The 19,871-nt window shown below is 47.2% G+C and overlaps 5 protein-coding genes across 7 annotated transcripts; 3 read left to right on the top strand and 2 right to left on the bottom strand.

Moving 5' to 3' along the window:
* The first annotated feature begins 3,566 nt into the window (after positions 1 to 3,566).
* LOC118503438 (ankyrin repeat domain-containing protein 13D) lies at positions 3,567 to 12,076 on the top strand. 2 transcript variants are annotated; one of them, XR_004905184.1, is made up of 6 exons: positions 3,921 to 4,019; positions 4,334 to 4,466; positions 4,539 to 5,627; positions 5,710 to 6,055; positions 6,536 to 6,763; positions 10,369 to 10,501. XR_004905184.1 is itself a non-coding variant. In XM_036036699.1 (5 exons), the coding sequence occupies exons 1-5, from the start codon at positions 3,921 to 3,923 to the stop codon at positions 10,628 to 10,630; spliced, it is 1,929 nt and encodes a 642-aa protein (XP_035892592.1). In that variant the 5' UTR covers positions 3,567 to 3,920; the 3' UTR covers positions 10,631 to 12,076. The 2 variants fall into 2 exon arrangements, 1 of the variants encoding a protein (XP_035892592.1); XM_036036699.1 differs by lacking the exon at positions 6,536 to 6,763 and having other exon boundaries at positions 3,567 to 4,019; positions 10,369 to 12,076.
* A 168-nt stretch (positions 12,077 to 12,244) lies between these two features.
* On the bottom strand, positions 12,245 to 14,653 carry LOC118503441 (uncharacterized protein DDB_G0271670). Its single transcript, XM_036036705.1, has 3 exons — positions 14,199 to 14,653; positions 13,986 to 14,058; positions 12,245 to 13,869 (listed from the first exon to the last, which is right to left on the bottom strand). Exons 1-3 carry the CDS (start codon positions 14,238 to 14,240, stop codon positions 12,752 to 12,754), a joined length of 1,233 nt encoding a protein of 410 aa, XP_035892598.1. The 5' UTR covers positions 14,241 to 14,653; the 3' UTR covers positions 12,245 to 12,751.
* A 434-nt stretch (positions 14,654 to 15,087) lies between these two features.
* On the top strand, positions 15,088 to 16,302 carry LOC118503445 (mitochondrial import inner membrane translocase subunit Tim10). The gene is made up of 3 exons (XM_036036710.1): positions 15,088 to 15,262; positions 15,352 to 15,805; positions 15,877 to 16,302. Exons 2-3 carry the CDS (start codon positions 15,655 to 15,657, stop codon positions 16,002 to 16,004), a joined length of 279 nt encoding a protein of 92 aa, XP_035892603.1. The 5' UTR covers positions 15,088 to 15,262; positions 15,352 to 15,654; the 3' UTR covers positions 16,005 to 16,302.
* Positions 15,121 to 16,299, top strand: LOC118503446. Its single transcript, XM_036036711.1, has 3 exons — positions 15,121 to 15,262; positions 15,352 to 15,805; positions 15,877 to 16,299. The coding sequence occupies exons 1-2, from the start codon at positions 15,225 to 15,227 to the stop codon at positions 15,503 to 15,505; spliced, it is 192 nt and encodes a 63-aa protein (XP_035892604.1). The 5' UTR covers positions 15,121 to 15,224; the 3' UTR covers positions 15,506 to 15,805; positions 15,877 to 16,299.
* LOC118503437 (nuclear exosome regulator NRDE2) lies at positions 16,076 to 19,525 on the bottom strand. Of its 2 annotated transcripts, none has more exons than XM_036036698.1 (2): positions 19,367 to 19,525; positions 16,076 to 19,285 (listed from the first exon to the last, which is right to left on the bottom strand). In XM_036036698.1, the coding sequence occupies exons 1-2, from the start codon at positions 19,416 to 19,418 to the stop codon at positions 16,314 to 16,316; spliced, it is 3,024 nt and encodes a 1,007-aa protein (XP_035892591.1). In that variant the 5' UTR covers positions 19,419 to 19,525; the 3' UTR covers positions 16,076 to 16,313. The 2 variants fall into 2 exon arrangements, with proteins under 2 accessions (XP_035892591.1, XP_035892590.1); XM_036036697.1 differs by having other exon boundaries at positions 16,076 to 19,288.
* Between the last annotated feature and the right edge of the window lie 346 nt (positions 19,526 to 19,871).

Raw genomic sequence — 19,871 nt, forward strand, 5'->3', positions numbered from 1 at the left:
TCTCGTTTGACACGAAAGTGCCGATTGAGTTCGTATACTTGTTTCATTTATGATCTGCAAGACTTAAATGGTTTTTTTATTATTATTTTATTCATAAAATATGGCCTGGCCGTCTTGCTATGACTTAAATGTTCGTAGCGAGAGAAATGATCGAGCAAACTTTGCTGCGACTACATAGCTGCGACCTTCATAAAAAGTAAAACAACTTATACTTGCTTCTCGCTTCAATGCTGTGTTACTTAGAAATGTTCGAAAAAATAATAAAATATACACGAAGTCATCTCCGACATTGGTCGAGCTCTTGTGTTCTTTTTGAAATCCTGCCAATAGTTTCTTTCACGCCGGATAAAATCAGTCGGCTGATCGAATTTGTCCCGCTGATCGGACTTCGGAAACCCCTTTATTTGTTCGAATTACGTGATCAGCTTGAGTAATAATTACGTACTGATCATACACCTGAAGATCTCCAATTTTTTACTTTAAAAAATAGTAGGTTACAGAAATTGTCCATGCAACTTACAACACGGCTTAGCTAGTCTCAGATAAATTATTTCATGCCAAGTTTAGCAATGTGATCTTTCATCATTTCCTCACATCTCAGGCATGATGGAAAAAAAGCTTATCTATCTTAACATTAAAATTAGTCCTCAAAATCCTCAAGATCCTTGACTCAAGTACCTTCAGTAAACTGGTTGCACTGCTTGACTGGTTTGCACTCGTAGCTGGATACTTTCCAACCAACCGACGAACAGTATACATCGTCATCATCAATATCTCTTGCGATGCGTTGAGATTTTAAAATAAAAAGAGATACGCAACTCGCGGGAGCATAACTCTCTCTCGGTATAAAAAATTTAAAAAGAGAGAACGTGTTTGCTTGTTTCAGCTGCTACAATCTATCCTATCTAATTAATGCGTAGTGTTGCGTTCGTTTTAAAATTCCAGCACAAAACTGACAGAATTATACATCATATTAGAATGTATTTCGATCGAAAGATCGTATTTACCGCTGTAATTATATTTAAAAATAGTAAATTTTATCCTCCTGAATGATTCCTTTGCGCTAATCGCTAAGCTTTGTTGGCGATCCCTTTTCTTATTTGTTTTAGGTTCAAAATTTGGCAATTTACTATAAATATAACTATAAAAGGACCCTTCAATTCTTCGGCCAATTCATCGAAACGGCCGGTTTATCGATTTCCACTTGTAAATGTATTCAGCGGCCAAGAAAAGTGATGAGCGCATGAAGAAACTTCTCGTGCGATCTTCAATGCAGCATACAAAACAGACAAACAGTAAAAAAGACAGAAAAAAAACAACTCATTAAAAGGCTTACTGAAATCTGCTCACGTCCGCGACCGCGATAGTTCCTCCGACCGACGGGAACTGATAGAGAAAGCGAGTACGATCGAAAGGTTCTGCAACGAAGATTGTGTGCCAAATGGTTTTCCAACAAACACATGTTCGCTGCCTCGATTGATTGCTACCGATCGTGTTAACATTAAGCTCAGTTATCCTAAATAAGCATTCCCGCCGAGAGATGGGCAGGTGAAAGGTGTAGAAAACAATTTAACTTTCAATTAAAATAGACGGTTCATTTGTGATATCGACGTTTAGAAAACAATTCCCGCTGAAATGCTAAAACGGATGAGGTAGGAAAGACAAAAGCAAAACAGCTCGACGGAAAACGAAAGCAGATTAAACATACTGAACCTGTTTCTGTGAGCCGACAGCGCATCATCAGTCGCGGAACCGCTTTTATCAGCCCTCGCGCTGTGGCCGATTGTGTCCAACAAAACACGCTGTCTAAATTGAATGATTGAATTTTGAATCCCAACGGTCTCCGTTGTCTTTGAATTCATTCATCCGAACACATCCATACATGGGCACATGGTGCGATGTCATTCTAACCACAACGACGATGATGATGATGATCGCGAGTCAATTATAAAAATGAATGCGTATCGCGCTGTAATCGAACTGTGCAGGCATCTGATTCACATTTGGTAGAATAGTTAGCCAAAGAAATATTCAAAAACGAGGTATTTTATCAACACCTTCGCTTTATTCAAATTAGATACCATGCAAATAAATAAATAAGCCGCATTTATAAATTATTTCACCTACCTACTTTCATACTTACTTCAGTCCTCACTATGGGGGATCGGCCCAGGTGGGATTTGAAACCTGGTCGAATGAAGGCATTAATGATCATCATAAATCTTCTTCAATAAGTGTATATAAGTAAGTAATAAATGTAAATAAAGTGGCATAAGTAAGACTTCTTCTTCTGAATGGGAACAGGGCCTTTTGATCTTCTAATGTGATAAATTAATAAAAAAGTAATCATTACCACTAACATGTTACGCCGCAACATCTAGAACACAAAATAGCCGAGATAGAACTACAATTTTGAGAGTAAAATATTGGGGTTTATCTTCTAGGCTTCCTTTTCTTCACGCTCTGCGTAATTACGATGGCTTGCTAGACTTAAAACCACGTTTTTAAACCACATAAACTAGACTTAAACCACGTTTTTGGATAGTCAGTCCTCCCTACGAGGAAACGGTCTGGTTGGGTTTGAACCCCGGTCCTGGCGTGTGAAGACAATTTTTGGGCTTCTAATTATACCTGTTGTTGAATAGTCAGTGTTTACAGCTGGCACCGCTATTAGATCACCGGTTGATTAGACACCAAATCGAAGAAGTGAAAACTATAAAAGAATATTTTGCGACGTTGAAATAAATTTAGAGCAATACGGCCAGGCCGTTCCTCATGAATAAAAAAAAATAAAAAATAATAAATTTAGAATTAAACCATGTGGCAGAGGCGATTTTCATTTTTTTAAAGCCATTTCAGAGATGTTTTATCTATAACTTCAAGCAGATTGCAGTTTTGATCAATTGAATGTATAAAAACATCTGTGTTATTACATAAACTCCATAACTATTTCAGTGCTCCTGAATTTTGCTCCTTTAAATCATGCTCCCGATTACATGTTTTCTTCTTCTTCTTCTTTTTCTTCCTTTTTCTGCTTCTTCTTCTGTGGCACAACTACCTGGTAAGGCCTGCCCCACATGTGGTTGCCCTTTACTTAATGTTAACCGTTGCTGGATAGCCAGATCTGCGAACGAGGAGGCTGTGCGGACCAAATTCGAACCCGAAGTCTGCCGTGTGAAGAGCGGCGATGCTATCGCCTCGGCCTCCGGTCAGCCCCAGGCTTTTTAGTAGACTTTTTTAGTTCGAAACTATAGCGGTCGTCACCTAGGAGAATTGGATATCGAATCCCATCCGGCTTCATGGTATAAATTAATCGAGCAAGCAATCGATTTTACTATATGTATTGCATATTGATAGTACCGTGCAATTTATCTAGTAGTGCCAGTCAGCAAAAACTTTAGTGCTTTTGTTAAAAAAAAATCACAATTTTATATTTCATTTCAAATCGAATTGCAACGACACCGTCCCACCCTGTACTAGCTCCCAACTAGCTCACGTTCGACGTCAACCTTATCCGGACGAAAAGTTTGACAGCTACCCACCAACGTACGGCTGTCATCGCTGCACCGAACCATTTTGGTAGTTGGGTATTCCTTGCACAAAAAACTTTCCTCGGACGCAAAAATCTATCCTGTTTTCCACGACTATTCTTTCCACACTTCCCGAACGACGGCCACGGCCACAGAACCGCAAGTGCAAATCCTGCCAAGCTCCACCTTCAAGCAACCGGAAGGAAAGTGAATCGAAGTAGTGCAGATTCGTACAGGAGTGCCCCATCGCAAGTGCTGCTGCTCCGCATTGTTATTGTGCCCGCTTGGCCGTACACTGCACCGCGTTTGCATGCATTTATTCTACCCCACCGTGATTTACTAGTGCGGGTGCGATAGTGTGAACCGGGCGTGTAGCAGGATCGGTCGAAAATGATTAGCATTGATAAGATCAAGGAAAGCTTCCCCATCCATTGGCACGTATGGAACAACGATTATCAGGAGCTGCAGCAAGCCATCAGCGAGAAAACGGTACGTTTTGACTAAAAGGCCATCCGGGAGAGGAAGAGGGTTCCGTCTGCACGTACGAAGAGATGGAGCGAAAAAAAAAAGTGATTAATCTAATTAGTGTCCCCGGTCGCGGTCTAATTCGATTAGACCGGCAACAACAACGGGCAACATTGTGTGAGAAAACAAATAATCACGCCATACACGCAGGCAGGCAGGAGGGAAAATTAATGAATCATTCAACTGATTTCCCTCGAGGGCGGAAACGTCGATCGGTTCTCAAGTAAGTTTTACAACGGTTGTGTTCTAATCTTCTTCCGGCTTCCCGTTTCCTTCAGCATGACCTAGAAAAGCTAGATTCCCGGGGTCGAACACCGCTAATGCTTGCGGTGAAACTGTGTCACCTGGAGTGTGTTAAAGCGCTGCTAGCCGCCAAATGCAATGCCAATGTCGAATGCGATGGATGGTCAGGTAAGCTATCAGCCGGGCATTGAATGATGAGACATCGGCATTCTAATAAGAATCCCATTCTCCTTCCCACAGTCGTCCAGGAAGCGGTCTGCTCCGGCGATGCCAACATACTGACCGCAATCCTCGAGGTGCGTGATTTGCAGCGCCACATCAAGCGCGTCTCGCACGTGCCGCAGCTGCTGCAGCACCTGCAGGACACGCCGGACTTTTACATCGAAATGAAGTGGGAGTTCACCAGCTGGGTACCGCTGATGTCGCGCGTCTGCCCCAGCGACACGTACAAAGTGTACAAGCGCGGCTCGAACGTGCGCATCGACACGACGCTGCTCGGGTTCGACAACAACACGTGGCAGCGGGGCAACCGCAGCTACATCTACAAGGGCCAATCGAAGACGGCCAGCATGATCGAGATCGATCACGACACGGGCGAGGTGTCGGTCGAGCACATGCGCAACATCGAGGAGGAAAACATCGACGGCATTCGGCCGAGCCGGGAGGCGGTCAACCTGCGGCTGCAGGCGCCGGTCATCTGCAACCACATCGACATGGACAAGATCAGCTTCGAGCGCAACAAATCCGGCTTCTGGGGCTGGCGCAGCGAGAAGGTCGAATCGATCAACGGGTACGAGTGTAAGGTGTTCGGGGCCAGCAACGTCAAGTTCATTACGCGCACCCGCAACGAGCATCTCGGGAGCGAGCAGTCGCGCGTGAAAAATTCGCGCACACCCCTGCAACACTTCCTGGGCATGACGGAGGAAGATTACGATCATGCCGCGGTGGCAGGATCGAGTACAAGTGCACTTAGGGAGCAGCAGCAGCCGCTCGTGCCGCCCTACAGCAGCGAGGACGATCGGTCGCCGGATGGGGCGGAGGGCGAAAGTAGCGGCGGCAGTGGGCAGCAGGATACGGCAGCACCCACGGCCGAGGAGTACTTTTCCGACGTCGACCTGAACGGGCGGGACGTGGGCAAACCAAAGCGAATCACTGCCAAAGAGCAAATGTTTAAGGCAAACATTTGGCTGAGCGAGGAGTTTCCGATCAGGCTGCAGGAGCAGGTGTTACCCATACTGGATCTTATGTCTACCATGGCCAGCCCGCACGTTTCCAAGCTGAAGGACTTTATAACGATGCAGCTTCCCGCAGGATTCCCTGTTAAAATTGGTACCCCTTTGACCCAAGATTCGCTCGGCCCGGAAGTGTCGTTTTTAAACTGTCCTCCCTCTCTCCCTCTCTCTGATTTTAGAAATTCCACTCTTCCATGTGCTGAACGCGGTTGTTACGTTCGGGAACGTGTTTGCGATCGAGAATCCGGTCCCGCATGTCAGTCACATCCGCGAGAGTGACGACCGGGTAACGTGCGTCATCGACGATGCGTGTTTCGAGGCACCGAGCGGGTACGGTGTCCGTCGTGGTATTGCCGACTTCCGGCAGCAGCTCACGTTCGAGGATGAGGACGAGCTGATGCAGTTCGCCATTCAGCAGAGTCTGGTGGATTCGGGCAGCGAGAACGATAAGGTCGACATCTGGGAGGCGCTCAAGGCGCCGAGACCACTGACGCCGCAGTACTACGAGGACGAGCAGCTGCAGAGGTATGCCAAAAAAGGGGGAAAGGGGAAAAACGGGGCCCATGTTATCAGCATCTGGCAGCTGGCAGAAGCTTTCACGTGATGCGACAGCGTTTCCTCGTTTTCTTTGAAAGGTTTTCGTTTCATCAGTCCTTCATTTCTGCTCCCCATACAATTCTAACCTGGAAACTAAAATTTTAATTTTTAATACTCTTCGTTTCTGTTCTTTTCTCTTCCTTCTATTTGTACCACAAACAAACAAAACATTTCGTTCCTTTGTTTTCACCGCCTCCATGTCCACCTGCATTCGCATTCTGTGTGTGTGTTATGTTGGTTGTTTATTTAAACGCGCGCTTGGTGCACTGTAATACCCCTTGTGCTCGGTTCGTTCGGCGTTAACCACACACAATTATCACCGTGGTGTCACACAAACGTGCGCAATTATCTTTCCTACGTTGAATGTGCTTATCGCTTTCCCCATCGCTTCCGTACGCCACGCTGTAGTTCCTCGAGCCGGGCCACTTCGCCCGAGGCGAAAAAGTCGAGCTCCCTGATGGGTGGCATGCTACCGGCTTCCATCGCCAGGAGCCCGCTGAAGAAACTGTTTTCCAAAAGCTAATCATCGTCCGCTTCGTCCGCTCTGCGTTTCAGTGTCTGCCTTATGCTATTGTTATGATAAGCAACTTTTCCAACTGCTCCTGTGTATAGGGACGATCGGAGGGAAGGAATACGGTACGGTGTGTCGCATTTGGGTTGGACATCTTTTTTCTCTTTACCTGCCGGACAATGCATTCCCAAACATGTGTAACCTCGAGATATGCTTGTAATATTTAATTTATTCCTTTGCGTTTTAACGTTGGCGAATAAGCTACAATCTCATCAACTTTAAGGGATATTACTGCACTTTTTATTCTTCCCTGACTATTTGTTCCTCTTCCTTATTGAAGCAATCTTAACACCCTTCTCTGTACTTTGCACGCTAAGCGACGTTTTCTACCAATCGATTATTCCTCGCGTTCTGGCAGCACCATCTCAGTTTAGGCCTACCAGGCTAAGTTCAGGCTAAGTTACCAGTCTAGGCTGGGTCGTCCGGTGTTATTCTCATGACACCAACCCACCGGAGCTTGGCGAGTCTAATTCCGCTGCATACGAGCACCGTACAGCTCGTAAAGCTCGTCATTGTAGCGTCTCCTCCATTGTCCTTCCACACATACGGGGCAAAAAATCCTTCTGAGCATCTTCCGCTCGAACGCGGCTAAGAGGGTTTCCATAGTTTTGGACAGATTTCATGTCTCAGGGGCGTATGTGAGTACTTACTTACTTATTAGGCGCTACAACCGCTTTGCGGTCTTGGCCTGCTGCAACAATCCTCGATACCGCTCACGGTTTAGCGCCGTCGTCTGCCAATCCGTTATCCCGGCCGTTCTGGCGGACGCATCAACGCCTTCACTCCATCTCAATTTGGGCCTACCACGCGCCCTCTGTCCGTGTGGATGGTCTAAAAGAACTTTATGGACTGAGTCCTCCGGTGTCATTCTCATGACGTGAGTCTAATTCGCAGCACGATGGAGACCATCGTACAGCTCGTAGAGCTCGTCGTTTTAGCGGCTCCTCAATTGTCCTTCCACACATACGGGGTCAAAAATCCTTCTGAGCATCTTCCTCTCGAACGCGGCTAAGAGGGCTTCGTCAGTTTTGGACAGAGTTCATGTCTCAGTGGCGTATGTGAGTACTGGGACTATAAATGTTCTATACAGTCACAGCTTCGTCCGTCGCGACAGGTATTTAGAGTGCCTATTAGCAGAGCCGCTCAACCTCAGGTTTAGTGCCGCTCGCTCGAGCCTGTAGTAAGCTTCTGCTACATAAGAGAGCCTCAAACCAATGATGAATATTTCATCAGTGCATACCAGGGACTGGAATGACTTATAGAAGATGGTCCCCCTCCAACTCCGAGTCACGGTTGGCTCTCTCTCTCTCTAGCGTCGTATTGAAAAAAAAAGACAGGCAAGCCCATCTCCCTGACGCAGTCCGTTGGTGGTAGCAAAGGGCCCTGAGAGTTGTCCATCCACCTTCACCTGGCATGTGATGTTGGCCATTTTCATTCTTACAAGCCTGGGAAGCTTGTAAGCCGGAATTCCAAAAAAGCTCATTGCGTCGTATAATTTTATTCTGGCCACGCTGACAGATAAATATCTTCCTAGGCACTACAACCTCGAGAGGTCTCGGCCTGCCTTTTCTGGCTTTCTGTGACTTAATTTTACCCGTAGTAAAGTAGTCGGCCCTACGTACGGGCCCTACGATAGATAAATACACCATCTTTAAAATACTCGGTGGTGTATTAAGTCTAATTTTACACAACTCTAGAAAAATCGCCGGGTTTTCAGGATGTGTGTTTCAAGTAGTACATTGTTGAGGTTCAAACTTTTTGGCGGGGAATAGGGGCGCTGTATATTACAGGACGGGTATTCAATCTCACCGTTACCATTCCATACTATGCCAAGTATTACAGTTACACAGTATGACCAAAAGTCTGTTGTAGGCAACAAAACCTCTTGAGAAGCCCTAGTTTCTTAGTGTTAGTCATGTCAGTAGAATGACACCGAACAACCCAGGCCGAGATATACTTTAAAACTCTCCTCAAAGTCCGAGTTAGGTCTGGATTGAATAATGGAGAGGCGTTTTTTGTTTGTCCAGAGTTATTTAAAAATAATGAATCATGAAATACTTATCTAAATAATTTCTTTGGTAATTTAGAGTTCTGAGAAGCATTTAAATGTCTTGCGGTTTAATGGTAGCGATACTGATTTTTCACTCGAATTCCTTTCTCCCGTAAGCAGTACTGACACATGGTTAAGAAAATCCAGAAGCTGCCAAGCCAACAAAACCTTGATGTTTCTTGTCAGCCAAGGATGTTTTAATTCCTTGGCAGATGTAAGGATTAATATTCACTGTCCATCCTTTGCGGAAGCTTCGAAACTTCTTAAGTTTTTCTAGAAATTGAGGGACCTTTATCTCTTTTTCTATGCGTTTAAGGTTGAGTACCTTGGTGAGGCATTACGAAGCATCCTATTCGTTTTCAGGATATTCTACCACAGGCAGCATAAGTCTCCAAGGCATCCTGTCCAGTCAGAGGAATTGTCCTACGCATTGCATAAAGTTCTCTAGACAGCAAAGATAGAAAAGACTCTCGACCTCAAACACTCAGTCACTCTCCTCACAATTATCGTCGCAAATCCTTGTGTAGTTTTTGTAGCTCAGTACTACAACCTTTCTTCAGATTCTCAAGCACAGATATTCGGGAAGATGTCGAATTATTTAGTAGAGGTAGAGCATGGATAATCTAAGCTATCCATGCGGGAGGCTTCAGATTTGCTACAATGTCAGTGTACTATCTGGCCCGGTCCGTTGGCAGAAATGATAGCCGGTCTTCACACGGCTATGTGTGAGATCAAGTCATGGAAGCCTGCAAAGGCAGACCAAGTCCTGTTGTGGTTGAAGCGCCAAGGAAGCAGAAGAAGACCTAGAGCGCTCCGGTGGCAGAAACGATAGCCAATCTTCACACGTTAGAACCATACGCGTTCCAGGACTATCCAACTATGAATCCGTGATGAAGTCATGGAAGCCTGTAATGGCAGGAAAAGGCCTCTTGTGTGGTTGTAGAGCCAACGAAGAAGAATTTCTTTGCAACCCTTTCTGGACTTTTAGGATCAGTTACTACTTCGTCTAAGTGGCAGAATAATTGGACACTACTCAATAGGTCTTTAGATTGTCGCTGTGGGAAGTTTGAGATCTCTTCCCTCGGCGTTCGTCAATGAGCTGTTACTACCTGAAAATCGCCATTTGTACATAAATGATCATCATCACAGGACGGATGTCTTTCTATGTCCGATTGTGTTGCATTGTGGGGATCGTGATCGTGCACGGCTCATGCCAGTAAAATTTTAAAATGTCCACTTTTTTAGTTTGTGTAGTTCTTTGCAGTGAGATTAATTGTGTCTTAACACTTAAAAACTAAATGCCTTATATGTCATGCTTATGCCATCTTAATTTAATATCCTTTATTAGATAAATAATATTACACCTTCCCTTACAGCAATTGTGCACCATTGTAAAAATGCTATATAACTTAAGTATATACATTTCCTGTAAACCACCCATGTATGACCCAAAAGCAATCGCATCTTCTAGCTGCTCCCCCTTTTTGTCCATGTTGAGTTCCACCTCCCAAGAAACCCCCCTCCCCCCCCCCCCCCCCCCCCAAAAACCGTACCGTATCGCTAGTACAGATTCAAAAAACCCACACCATGGTTCGCTTCTCTATGTTGTGTAATTCACAGAGCTTTGCAAGAATCACTGATAACCGGATTTCAAAGCAGTAGCAGTAGCACAGCGACCGGCCACCCATCACCACCCCTACCACCCGCCCTAGCGCTCGACCACCAAGCGGACGCAGCCGACACCGTGCCGGACTATCTGGACCCGAACCTGGAGCTGGCGATAAAGCTTAGCCAGGAGGAGGAAACACGCCGCGAGGAGGAACGGAGGCGCGAGGAGGAAATGTTGGCCGAAGTGTTGCGGCTTAGCTTGCAGGAGAAGTAGGGGGCACACGCAGTCGGGAATTGCCTGACTAGCGTGGCACTACAAAACAGAAAAACAGAAGGTTACCCCCAGAAAGTCGAGAGTGGCGAGAGTGAGCCGTGCCGCGAACCTGTCCAATTTCCCCCCGAAGGGTGCTACGTGAAAGGCATGTGTATTTAGCATTTAAGGCGTGGGGTGGGCGAAATGCGTATTATTTAAGTTATCCACGCGGCTACTCTGCTACGGCTGTGCGCGGAAGTTGTCCAGCCTCATCATCCCACTTGAAACCAATTGGTTACGCTACCCTCCGGTAGGTGCTCGGGACGGCTGCCCCGACCCGTCCCGTCTAAACGTCCAGTAGCTTCTTATTTATCAGTACCGAATCGCATCATGTCGCAGACATCAATGCGCGTATGCCCCTCCCAATATTCCCACTTCCTCCAACCGTTCGACGCAAGCATCCCGGAACAGAAATTCCATTTTGCCGCGCTGTTGGAACTAAGCCTACTACCCCGTGTACAAAGTGAGTCAGAATGAGCGAATGAGTTAAATCTTAACAATGAGTGAGATGATTTAAATCATCACTAAGAGTAATGTGAGTTAATTTCCCCGTGCCGATTAAGCATTCACGCACTACGGTTTAACTCACTGAGTACGTTTAAGGGGCGTTCCGGTGGCCAAGGCGATAGCGGTGCCGGTCTTCACACGACAGGACCGGGATAAAAACCCCTTCTAGACCGACTCCACGTACGCAGGGCTGACTACTTTGCTACGGGTAAAATCAAGCCACAGAAAGCCAGAAATGGCAGGCCTGAGACCTGTCGTGGTTGTAGTGCCAAGGAAGAAGAAGAAGAAGAAGAAGTACGTTTGAACTCACTCGTGAGTTTAACATCGCATTACATTATTTTTATTTCAAACACTCAAATTGTTTTGACTGAAATCATCTTGCCAGCGTGTTTTAATAAAACGAGTGAGTTAAATCGTAGTGAGTGAGTTTAAGCACAGCGAGTGAATGGTTAGTCGACACGGAGAGTTCAGCTCACCAATGAGATACTTAACTCATGAGTGAATTAAAACACAGTGAGTGAGTAGTTAGTCGGCGCGGAGCGTTAAATCATTCCTCGAGATTTAACTCATTAAAGAGTGAGTATAAGATTTACCTCACTCATTCACTCTGATTTAAATCACACTGCTGAGTGGTTATTCCCATCACTAGACATCGACGGGGGAAGGGTTTTGCTAACAGCCGGCATATTAAGCTAAGGTCTGCAAAGAAGTAATAAGCATGTTTCCTACCTGTAATGAAGGGTGAGCTGCGTTGCGCCAAAGCTGATCGGATTGCGGATAGCTATTAACAAACCCGTTTGTACGCAAACACACACACACACACACTACTACCTGAAAGGCAAGTACATTAGGAGCAGGATAAAGAAGGAGCAAACTAAAGTGAAATGCAAAACTATTTTATACTAATCGCTTCATAATTACAGTCAATAAATTTTATCTATTTATATTAAACGGTGCTACGGCGTACAGTTCATTTCTAAACAGCACTGTTTGTTCGAGTATTCCATTCCGTAGCTTCTTTCTTTCCTTCTTTCTACTTGGTACGCATCAATTTCTACTAGCTGTTGGTTAATTTCGTTTTTCTTTTCTTTAATTTACGCTTTAATACAATCATTTTCTTCTCACAGTTACACAGCTGTGTTTAGCTTTAGCTAGTGGCAACGCAAAAAAAAAGCCATTACAACCAGAACCAGCGCCTGGTCAATTCCGTCCACGTGTCAAACGCGCCTTTGCCAGCGTTTAGGCCCGTCGATTATGTTTTTTTGCACTGAAACCTATGAAGATGTTTGGTAAAAACATATGCCTATATGTTAGTAGGCTGTGACACCGGGATGAGTCACAATGGAACACCATCTGCTCAGCTGTTGAACACACACACACACACCACCCAATCACATCATAGCAACGGCTGTGATTGTTTGTTTTACTTGTGATCTCGTTGTAAGGTGGGCGCACGTTTGCGTGCAAAAGCCCGCCCGCGGTCACGGGTATAGCGGAGGAAAAAACGAGGGGAAAAGAAAAAGACAATTTTCGGTTAAATGCAACTACAACGCAACATCCGCACACGGTCAGTTTTTAAATATCGTCGTAATCCTCGTCCATGCCCGGGATGGTGGAGGATAGGGTTGCGAAGAGCGGTGGTGCGGCGGCTGCGGCGACCGGGCTTTGCACCGTCGCGGGATTCAACGACGATACGGTGGTACTGGTGGTCGGCTGCTTTTTCGGTGTTCCACTGTCCGGTGTGGCGGCGGGACTGCCCCGGGTTGCTATGCTGCTGAGATCAATTTTGATCGTGGGCTGCTGCGCTGCCGTCGAGCGTGCCGAGCTGCCGTGCGGTGAGGCGGACGTGGCCGGTAATCTTAGGTTCGAATAGTCCAGCTTGATGACTGGTTCGAGGGATACCGCCGATGCGGGCATTACCATCGTCTTCGGCGTCGCCGAAGATGGTGATGTGGCGGCGAGTCGGTCAAAGTTGTACGTTATCTGTGGCGTTATGGCAACGGGCGTTTGGGCGGTAGTACCTTTGGCTAGCGAGCTGCTACTACTACTACTACTACTACTACTACTGGTAGGTGGTGAGGTGATACCGGCGGCTGTCGGGAGGTTTGGTAGTATGTCGATCTTAAATGGCAAAGCAGCGGTCGGCGCACCACCGGCCGGGGCCGAGTTAAGGCGGTTCAGCTTCGGTGGCGGCGGCGGCGGACTCTCCGTCCCTTCGAGCTGTATTTCCTTGTAGAAGTTTAAGCTGCCACCCTGACTGAGGCCACGTTTGTGACTGTGTGGCTGACTGTGGTGTGATAGCAGCGAGATGGTCGCCGTCGCCGGCGAGTACGATTCGGAACGCTGGTACGATGCGGGATGCGCGGATGTCTCGTACGGATGGTGACTGCCGAGGGAGGCAGCAGCTGCGGCGGCTGCCGCTGCCCCGTTCGAGTACGATACGGAGGACGATGAGGTCGAGGTAGATGCCGGTGAGGTGCCTTCATTACCGTAGCCCGCCTCCGACCCGGAAAGCTCCTCGTTAATCCCCATATCGGGGATGTTTTTCACCAGATCGCGCAAAAAATCGAACCGACTCTCCGATATGATGCACTGCTTCATGTGAGACGGGGAGAGCGTTTTCGCGTTTCGGGCGTTGGTGATTTTGAGCGTTTTGGTCAACAGCGATTCCACAAACAATTCCAATGTTCTAGGTGCGCTAGCGGAACAAAAAACAATGGTCACGGGTTAAGGAAAAGAGAAGGGTGGCAACAATGGGCGTAACAATGGTTACAAAACGTTCATAACAAAACAATTTGAAAAAGGATATAGATTATCACAGGAACGGCCTGGGCCACCTTGCCAACCTCCTCGTCCGTTTGCATGATCTTTTTGATGCGACCCTACAGCAGAAGCAGCAACAGAGGGGGGAGAGAAGAAACAAAACGCATTAGCATACACACCAATACACAACCAGCAGGCGCTTGTGCGGCAAAACGGTAAGCCGGCGTGGACGCATCACCTGCCGCCGCCATATACTTACCGCCGGAAAGCGTGCATTATATTTTTTCTTCTTAGAAGGCATCCTGCGGCAGACGGTGGTGCGTAAACAACGCGCGTACGTTCGTCGCAAACAACCCTGTACCGGTCGAACGACCACCAGCAGCCGACCCGTTCCCGTACGCTTATCTCCGAGGCGGGCGTCCGGGGAAAGATTATTTATCAATTTTCCGCTGAATTTTTGAGGGTTCCACAACTGGTGGCAGACCGTTTCTTTCTTTGGGGGGGAAACTATAGCCGATGCCACACGCTTGCTGATGGAGAGACGTGATCCCGGGTTGGCTGTGGTTATTTGCTGGCTGGCGATCCTACAATCCGGAAACAACAAAAACAAAACACTCCGAGGGTGCGATATGAGCGCTTAAAATTTTTTGGCGTTCTTCACGACCACACAACACCACAATCTTTGCAAGAAGCAAAATGTTGTCCAAAAATATCAATTTGACAAGCAGATGCGCTGTCACTGGTGGAAGGGCTTTTCGGCACAGGGTGGTTCGAACACAAACATGGGGCGAAACAGAGAATGGAGTCAATTCGCAGCTAAACTTTGTTTGGGCTGTTTCATTGTGTACATTTTATTTGAGTTTTCCTAATTTTAATACGATTTTTTATTGTTTTATGCATTTTTTTTGTTTCGTCCTGCTCGGCATTTATTTATTAATTTAGATTTTTATTCTTACATTTATAAAAATTTTTTCTTTAAATAATTTGAGTTTTGTTTCAAACGTTATTAAACTTCTATGACCGCCCAAAATCGTATTTTTTTCTCGAAAATTTGTGCATTTTGAATTGTTTTATTTCGCCAACTGTCATTTTAAATGTCCTTGATCAAATGTTTACAATTTATGTGCTCATCTGTCATTGCACGATACGAGCAAAACCGTGTGCTTCAGCCTACAGTGTTTCGTAAGAACTTTCGTCACATACCGGGTTAAAATCGGACGCAAAGATTCACTCTCAACGCATTTAATTGATGTAGCGGATACATTTCGACCAGCTTCACACGATTATGCGCCTCGGACATCTGGGAAAGATTGGAATCGGCTGGTAAGTGCACTGGAAAGCGGTTGGTTTGCGTAGAAAAGTTGTTTACAACGCACGAACACGATGTGTTTCTCCCCTTTCCCATGTTCCAGGGGCATCATCAGTGTTCTGGGCATTGGCGCATTCGTCGCATCGAAACAATCGGTAGACAAGAATCGGTATGAGAATATGAAAATTCGGGAACGAATGCGTCAATCGAACGTTGGACAATACGAAGTAAAGGAAGCACGACGATTCGACGTTTAGTGGGAACGGGAAAAAAAACGCGTTCACAATCTACCTCGGTTCGGTAAAGCTTGACCAGAGGCAGCAAAAGCAATATTTAAAAGTACAATACGCCATTTCCTGGATTGTTAAGTGAAGCAGGTGAATTTAAAACCTAAACGAGCCCCACCATGAACATGCCCGAGATGAATGCGGCGCAGCAAGCCAAGCTGCAGCTGATGCAGGAGATGGAAATAGAAATGATGTCGGATTTGTACAGCCGCATGACACAGGCCTGCCATAAAAAGTGCATCCCGCCGAAGTATGCCGATTCGGAGCTGGGTAAGAAATCTAAAAAAAAAAACGTCCAAAAAAGGAGGATTTGTGTCACGATTCTCAACACCTCTCCACAGGGAAAGGCGAGTCGGTGTGCATCGACCGATGTGTGGCAAAGTATCTAGAGGTGCACGAACGGATCGGCAAAAAGCTTACCGCCATGTCGGCGCAGGACGAGGACCTGAAGAAGAAGATGGGCGCGTAGAGAGGGAACGCACGCTGGGCGAGCCACGCGTTTCCTTCGCTTTTAGAATTATGTCTGGTTTACACCTCATGTGTTGTTTGTTTTAACGTTTTCTCATTCACCGGTTCGTAACAGTAGCAGGCCAAGATGAGATACTACTACACACGCTAGTTTTCAGTCAGGCGGCCCCCCCCCTAAATCTATTCGCCGTACCACTCGTCAGTGTACACCATTCAGCGTAGATTACATTACATATGCTCGAAAACCGATCGACGAAATGGGGTTAATAAACGGGGCGGCTTGATTGTAATCGTCAGAATGGGATTTGGTTCAGCCTTCGCGCAAAATTTCCAACTCTTCCGGGATTGCGTGCACTCTTAGCTGCTTTTCCACCATCAGGTCAAGCAGCGCCGACAGTTCCTGCGGTGCACAGGAAGCCCCATCCAGATAGAGTGCTTTGTTCCACGGGCATGCCTCGAGCGCGGCGTACAACGTTCTGCGGCACTGTTCCAGCACACTGTAGCCCGGTGGTGCGTTCGGTTGATCGAACAGTTCCCGCAGATACAGCCTCCACAGCAGTGCGTTTCGATACAGCACCGAATCACTGTCCGTCTTGGAACATTTCAGTACACCTCCGAGCAGGTTCAGTATCCGCTGCTTGTAAGGTGATGCTTCCGTGGGGATGAATTCTTCCAGCAGCGAGCCATTTGCCGTACATGATTCCCGGTACCGGGCAGCAATGACCAGCAACAGCACCGCCTTCGGTGTGAGATGTTTGCCGAGCACGCCTCGCAACCGTAGCCAGGGAAGATTGTCGTTAAACACCACCGCGCGCAGGGCGTACAGATTGGAAGGGAACTCGTTCAGCGTACGGTCGATGATGTCGAGAAAGGTGCGAAGGTTTTCCGTCGGTGGGCAATGGGCCTGTTTCCTGCCCAGTCGCGCGATCTCGTACAGTTGAATGTAGATCTCGAACAGTTGCTGCCGGAGAAACGTTTGCCGCGGATTGGAGGGATCGTTAAAGAGGTACAGGAACGTTTCCAGCTGCTTCGTTGCTTCGGACAGATTTGATCGTATGAGCGCGAGATACGTAACGTACGCTTTGATGGAGTTTATCATCGCATTGCGACTGAAATGAAGCTCGGTTACGGTTGTGACGGTAACCAAATCTGGCTGCGATTCGTATCGCACCGCTCGATTAACTCGATCGCTAAATTTCTGCAGTGCGGAAAGCTTAATCGTGTCAGGGACTGTCGTCGGTGGCGCATTGCTATCGAAGGTAAGATCATCTTTCTTCAGCGCCAGATTCGTTAGAGCTCGAATCGCTTCATCCTTAAGCCCATTCGCGAGTAACAGTTCAACCATCGTTAGCACGAGATGGAACAGATCGTTATCCGCCTCGGGTTCGGATGGGTCGGATTGCTCACTGGCACAGTACACCTGCACCGAGGTGGAAAATATTTTCCTACACGCTCCACTAAGCCCGGACATTTCGTATTCCAACAGTCCGTATTCTGCGTACACGAGAAGACTGTTCTGATTTGAGCTGTGCGTGTGCTTTAGCAGGTTTTTCACCCTCGTCCGTACCGGTTTCGCTTTTCCTTCCTCGAGGATTGTTTTCTCCGCGGAGCCAGATGATGTTGCTTTTTCCTCACAGACCAGTATTCGTTCGAGCTGTAGGTAGAGCGTAAGCAACGTTGCACTCTGCGGTCCCTCGAAGTGGTCAATAGCTAGAGCCAGACATTTGCGTACCAGCTCCAGGTACGATTCGTGGGCAATGTTCGCTCTTATGTACGAAGGTGCGACGCTGAGCTGCTTTACGAACGCGTACAGTTCGCCGTCTAACGATCGATCCCGAAACACGTGCAAAAACAGTGGCAACAGCTGTTCCGAGTAATCCACCTCATACGCTTCCTCCTCGTCGTACTGCCGTGGGAACGGGAATTTCATCAACTTTAGCGCTGCAAGCATTAGCTCGAACGCGTACGCCTTGTTTATGAGCGGATAGACGTATCCTACAACGTCGTCCGTCAGCACCATGCGCTGTGGATCGCTGGCCAACCGTCCACCCTCGAAGGGAAGGTAGTGGAAGGCACTGCGCAGCAGCTCCACCCGCAACCATATTTCATTCATCGGTAGGCCCGACCTCAGGATAAGTTCCTCGTACTCGATCAGCTGCTGGGAATGCTCGGGCGAAGCAAACAAACCATCCGTTCCGCCGAACCGCTGTCCGCTAACGTTCATCCCCAGTGCATGCTGCAGCATTCCGAACATCAGCTCGCAGAGGCCCGCCTGTCGACAGAACGTGGCACAGTTCCGAAACAGTTGCAGCATCGTTTCGTCGCTACGCCGTGCCATAAACAGGGAGCGTGTGCTCCGCTCGTACAGTTTCAGCACATCCGGCACGATGCACTGCGCCATCGCACACTGCTTGTTGCGTATCAGCGCCCTCCAGAGCGTTACGTTCGTTTCGTCTTTCGTGATGGCGCGTCGTATTAGGTCGAGCACCGTATCGGTCGGATGTACGCGCACAATCGCTTCCAGGTACAGCCGCAAAAGCCGCTCGTCGAACGGAAAATGACGGCGCGCTCGTTCGATCAGCGAAAGCTCCCGCTTGTGGTTCTGGTAGCTATCGAAATGGATCGGATGATCCTGTCGAAAACGCACCAGCTCAATCCACCTGTCCACCGTTTCTTCCACCCGGATGGAACGTTCCAATTCCGCTTCTCGGGCAAATATTTCTTCCTGCACCACCTTACTTGCGTTGCTATGGTCACGTTCTTTCGCTTTCACCGCTCTAAAGTAACGCTTGTAACGGTCTTTTCCGCCATCCGAATTGCTGGTACGTGCTCCGAGTGCTTTTAGCGTTCCCAAACGATACCGGGGGCAGGCGGGTCGGTGCAGCTTCTCAACGGTGAGATAAATCTTCAGCGGGTCCACATCGGTGTAGTATTCCGCTTCGGAAACATGGGTGGAACCAGCTGCCGGAAGTGCTAAAGCTGCATTTGCATGCTCTTCGGCCGTACCGTCAGACGAGGAAGAAGAGCTGCGCTTTCGTTTAGATTGTTTTTTCTTGTGTTTCTTTTTGTGTTTGCTTTTGTGACGCTTCGATGAATGAGGTTCAGTTCGGTCTGGTTTGGCTTCCGTATCGTCGTGCCTTTCGGTATCGACTTTGCCCGATTGATTGTCCTCTAGCGCGGACTGTTCGGATTCCGTTTCGTCATGTTCAATCGACGCTCCAAAAGGAATGAAGCTTTGATTCGTAAGCCAGGCGAGTTCGGATGGTGCGCTGCTGTTAATAGCTGCTATTATTGAAGAGAAGAATGGCTGTGTGAACTGGGGATGTCGTTCGCTTAAAAGTTTAAACATTTCACTAAACTTACATTCGCTCTTTGATGCCTGCGGGGCGGTGTTGTACGCGGGAAATAACGACATTTAAAAGATAAGTGATATAATATCGTTAAAATCACAAGAATCGAAAGTACACTGCAGCGGCAGAACGTGTTTGTTGTTTGTTTACAAAAGCCGCTTGTGCTCGATTATCCGGGATTCGATTTTCCGTGCCCTAGATGATTTTGACATAAACGAAGATCGATTCGCGATTTGTAAACAAACAGGGTCAAGTGTGTCGAACTTCCTTCTGCGTTTGAAGCAGCAGTAAAAACCACGGAAAGCAAACGGAAGTGATACTGGACAGACCCAAAAGGGAGCGGAGAGTACCAACACCACACATATTATGTTCCTATTTAACGATGCAGCAAAACCAAAACACCTTTTGGATGAACCGATTATGGAAAAAGTGAAAATTGATGGAAGATGAGTGAAGGGTTGACAAATTAAGCTCAAAAAGAAAATAGTCACTTTAAGTTAAGCATACACTTCTTAATC

Source organism: Anopheles stephensi, chromosome 2, assembly GCF_013141755.1.
Source record: "Anopheles stephensi strain Indian chromosome 2, UCI_ANSTEP_V1.0, whole genome shotgun sequence".
In the NCBI taxonomy this organism is placed as follows: domain Eukaryota; kingdom Metazoa; phylum Arthropoda; class Insecta; order Diptera; family Culicidae; genus Anopheles; species Anopheles stephensi.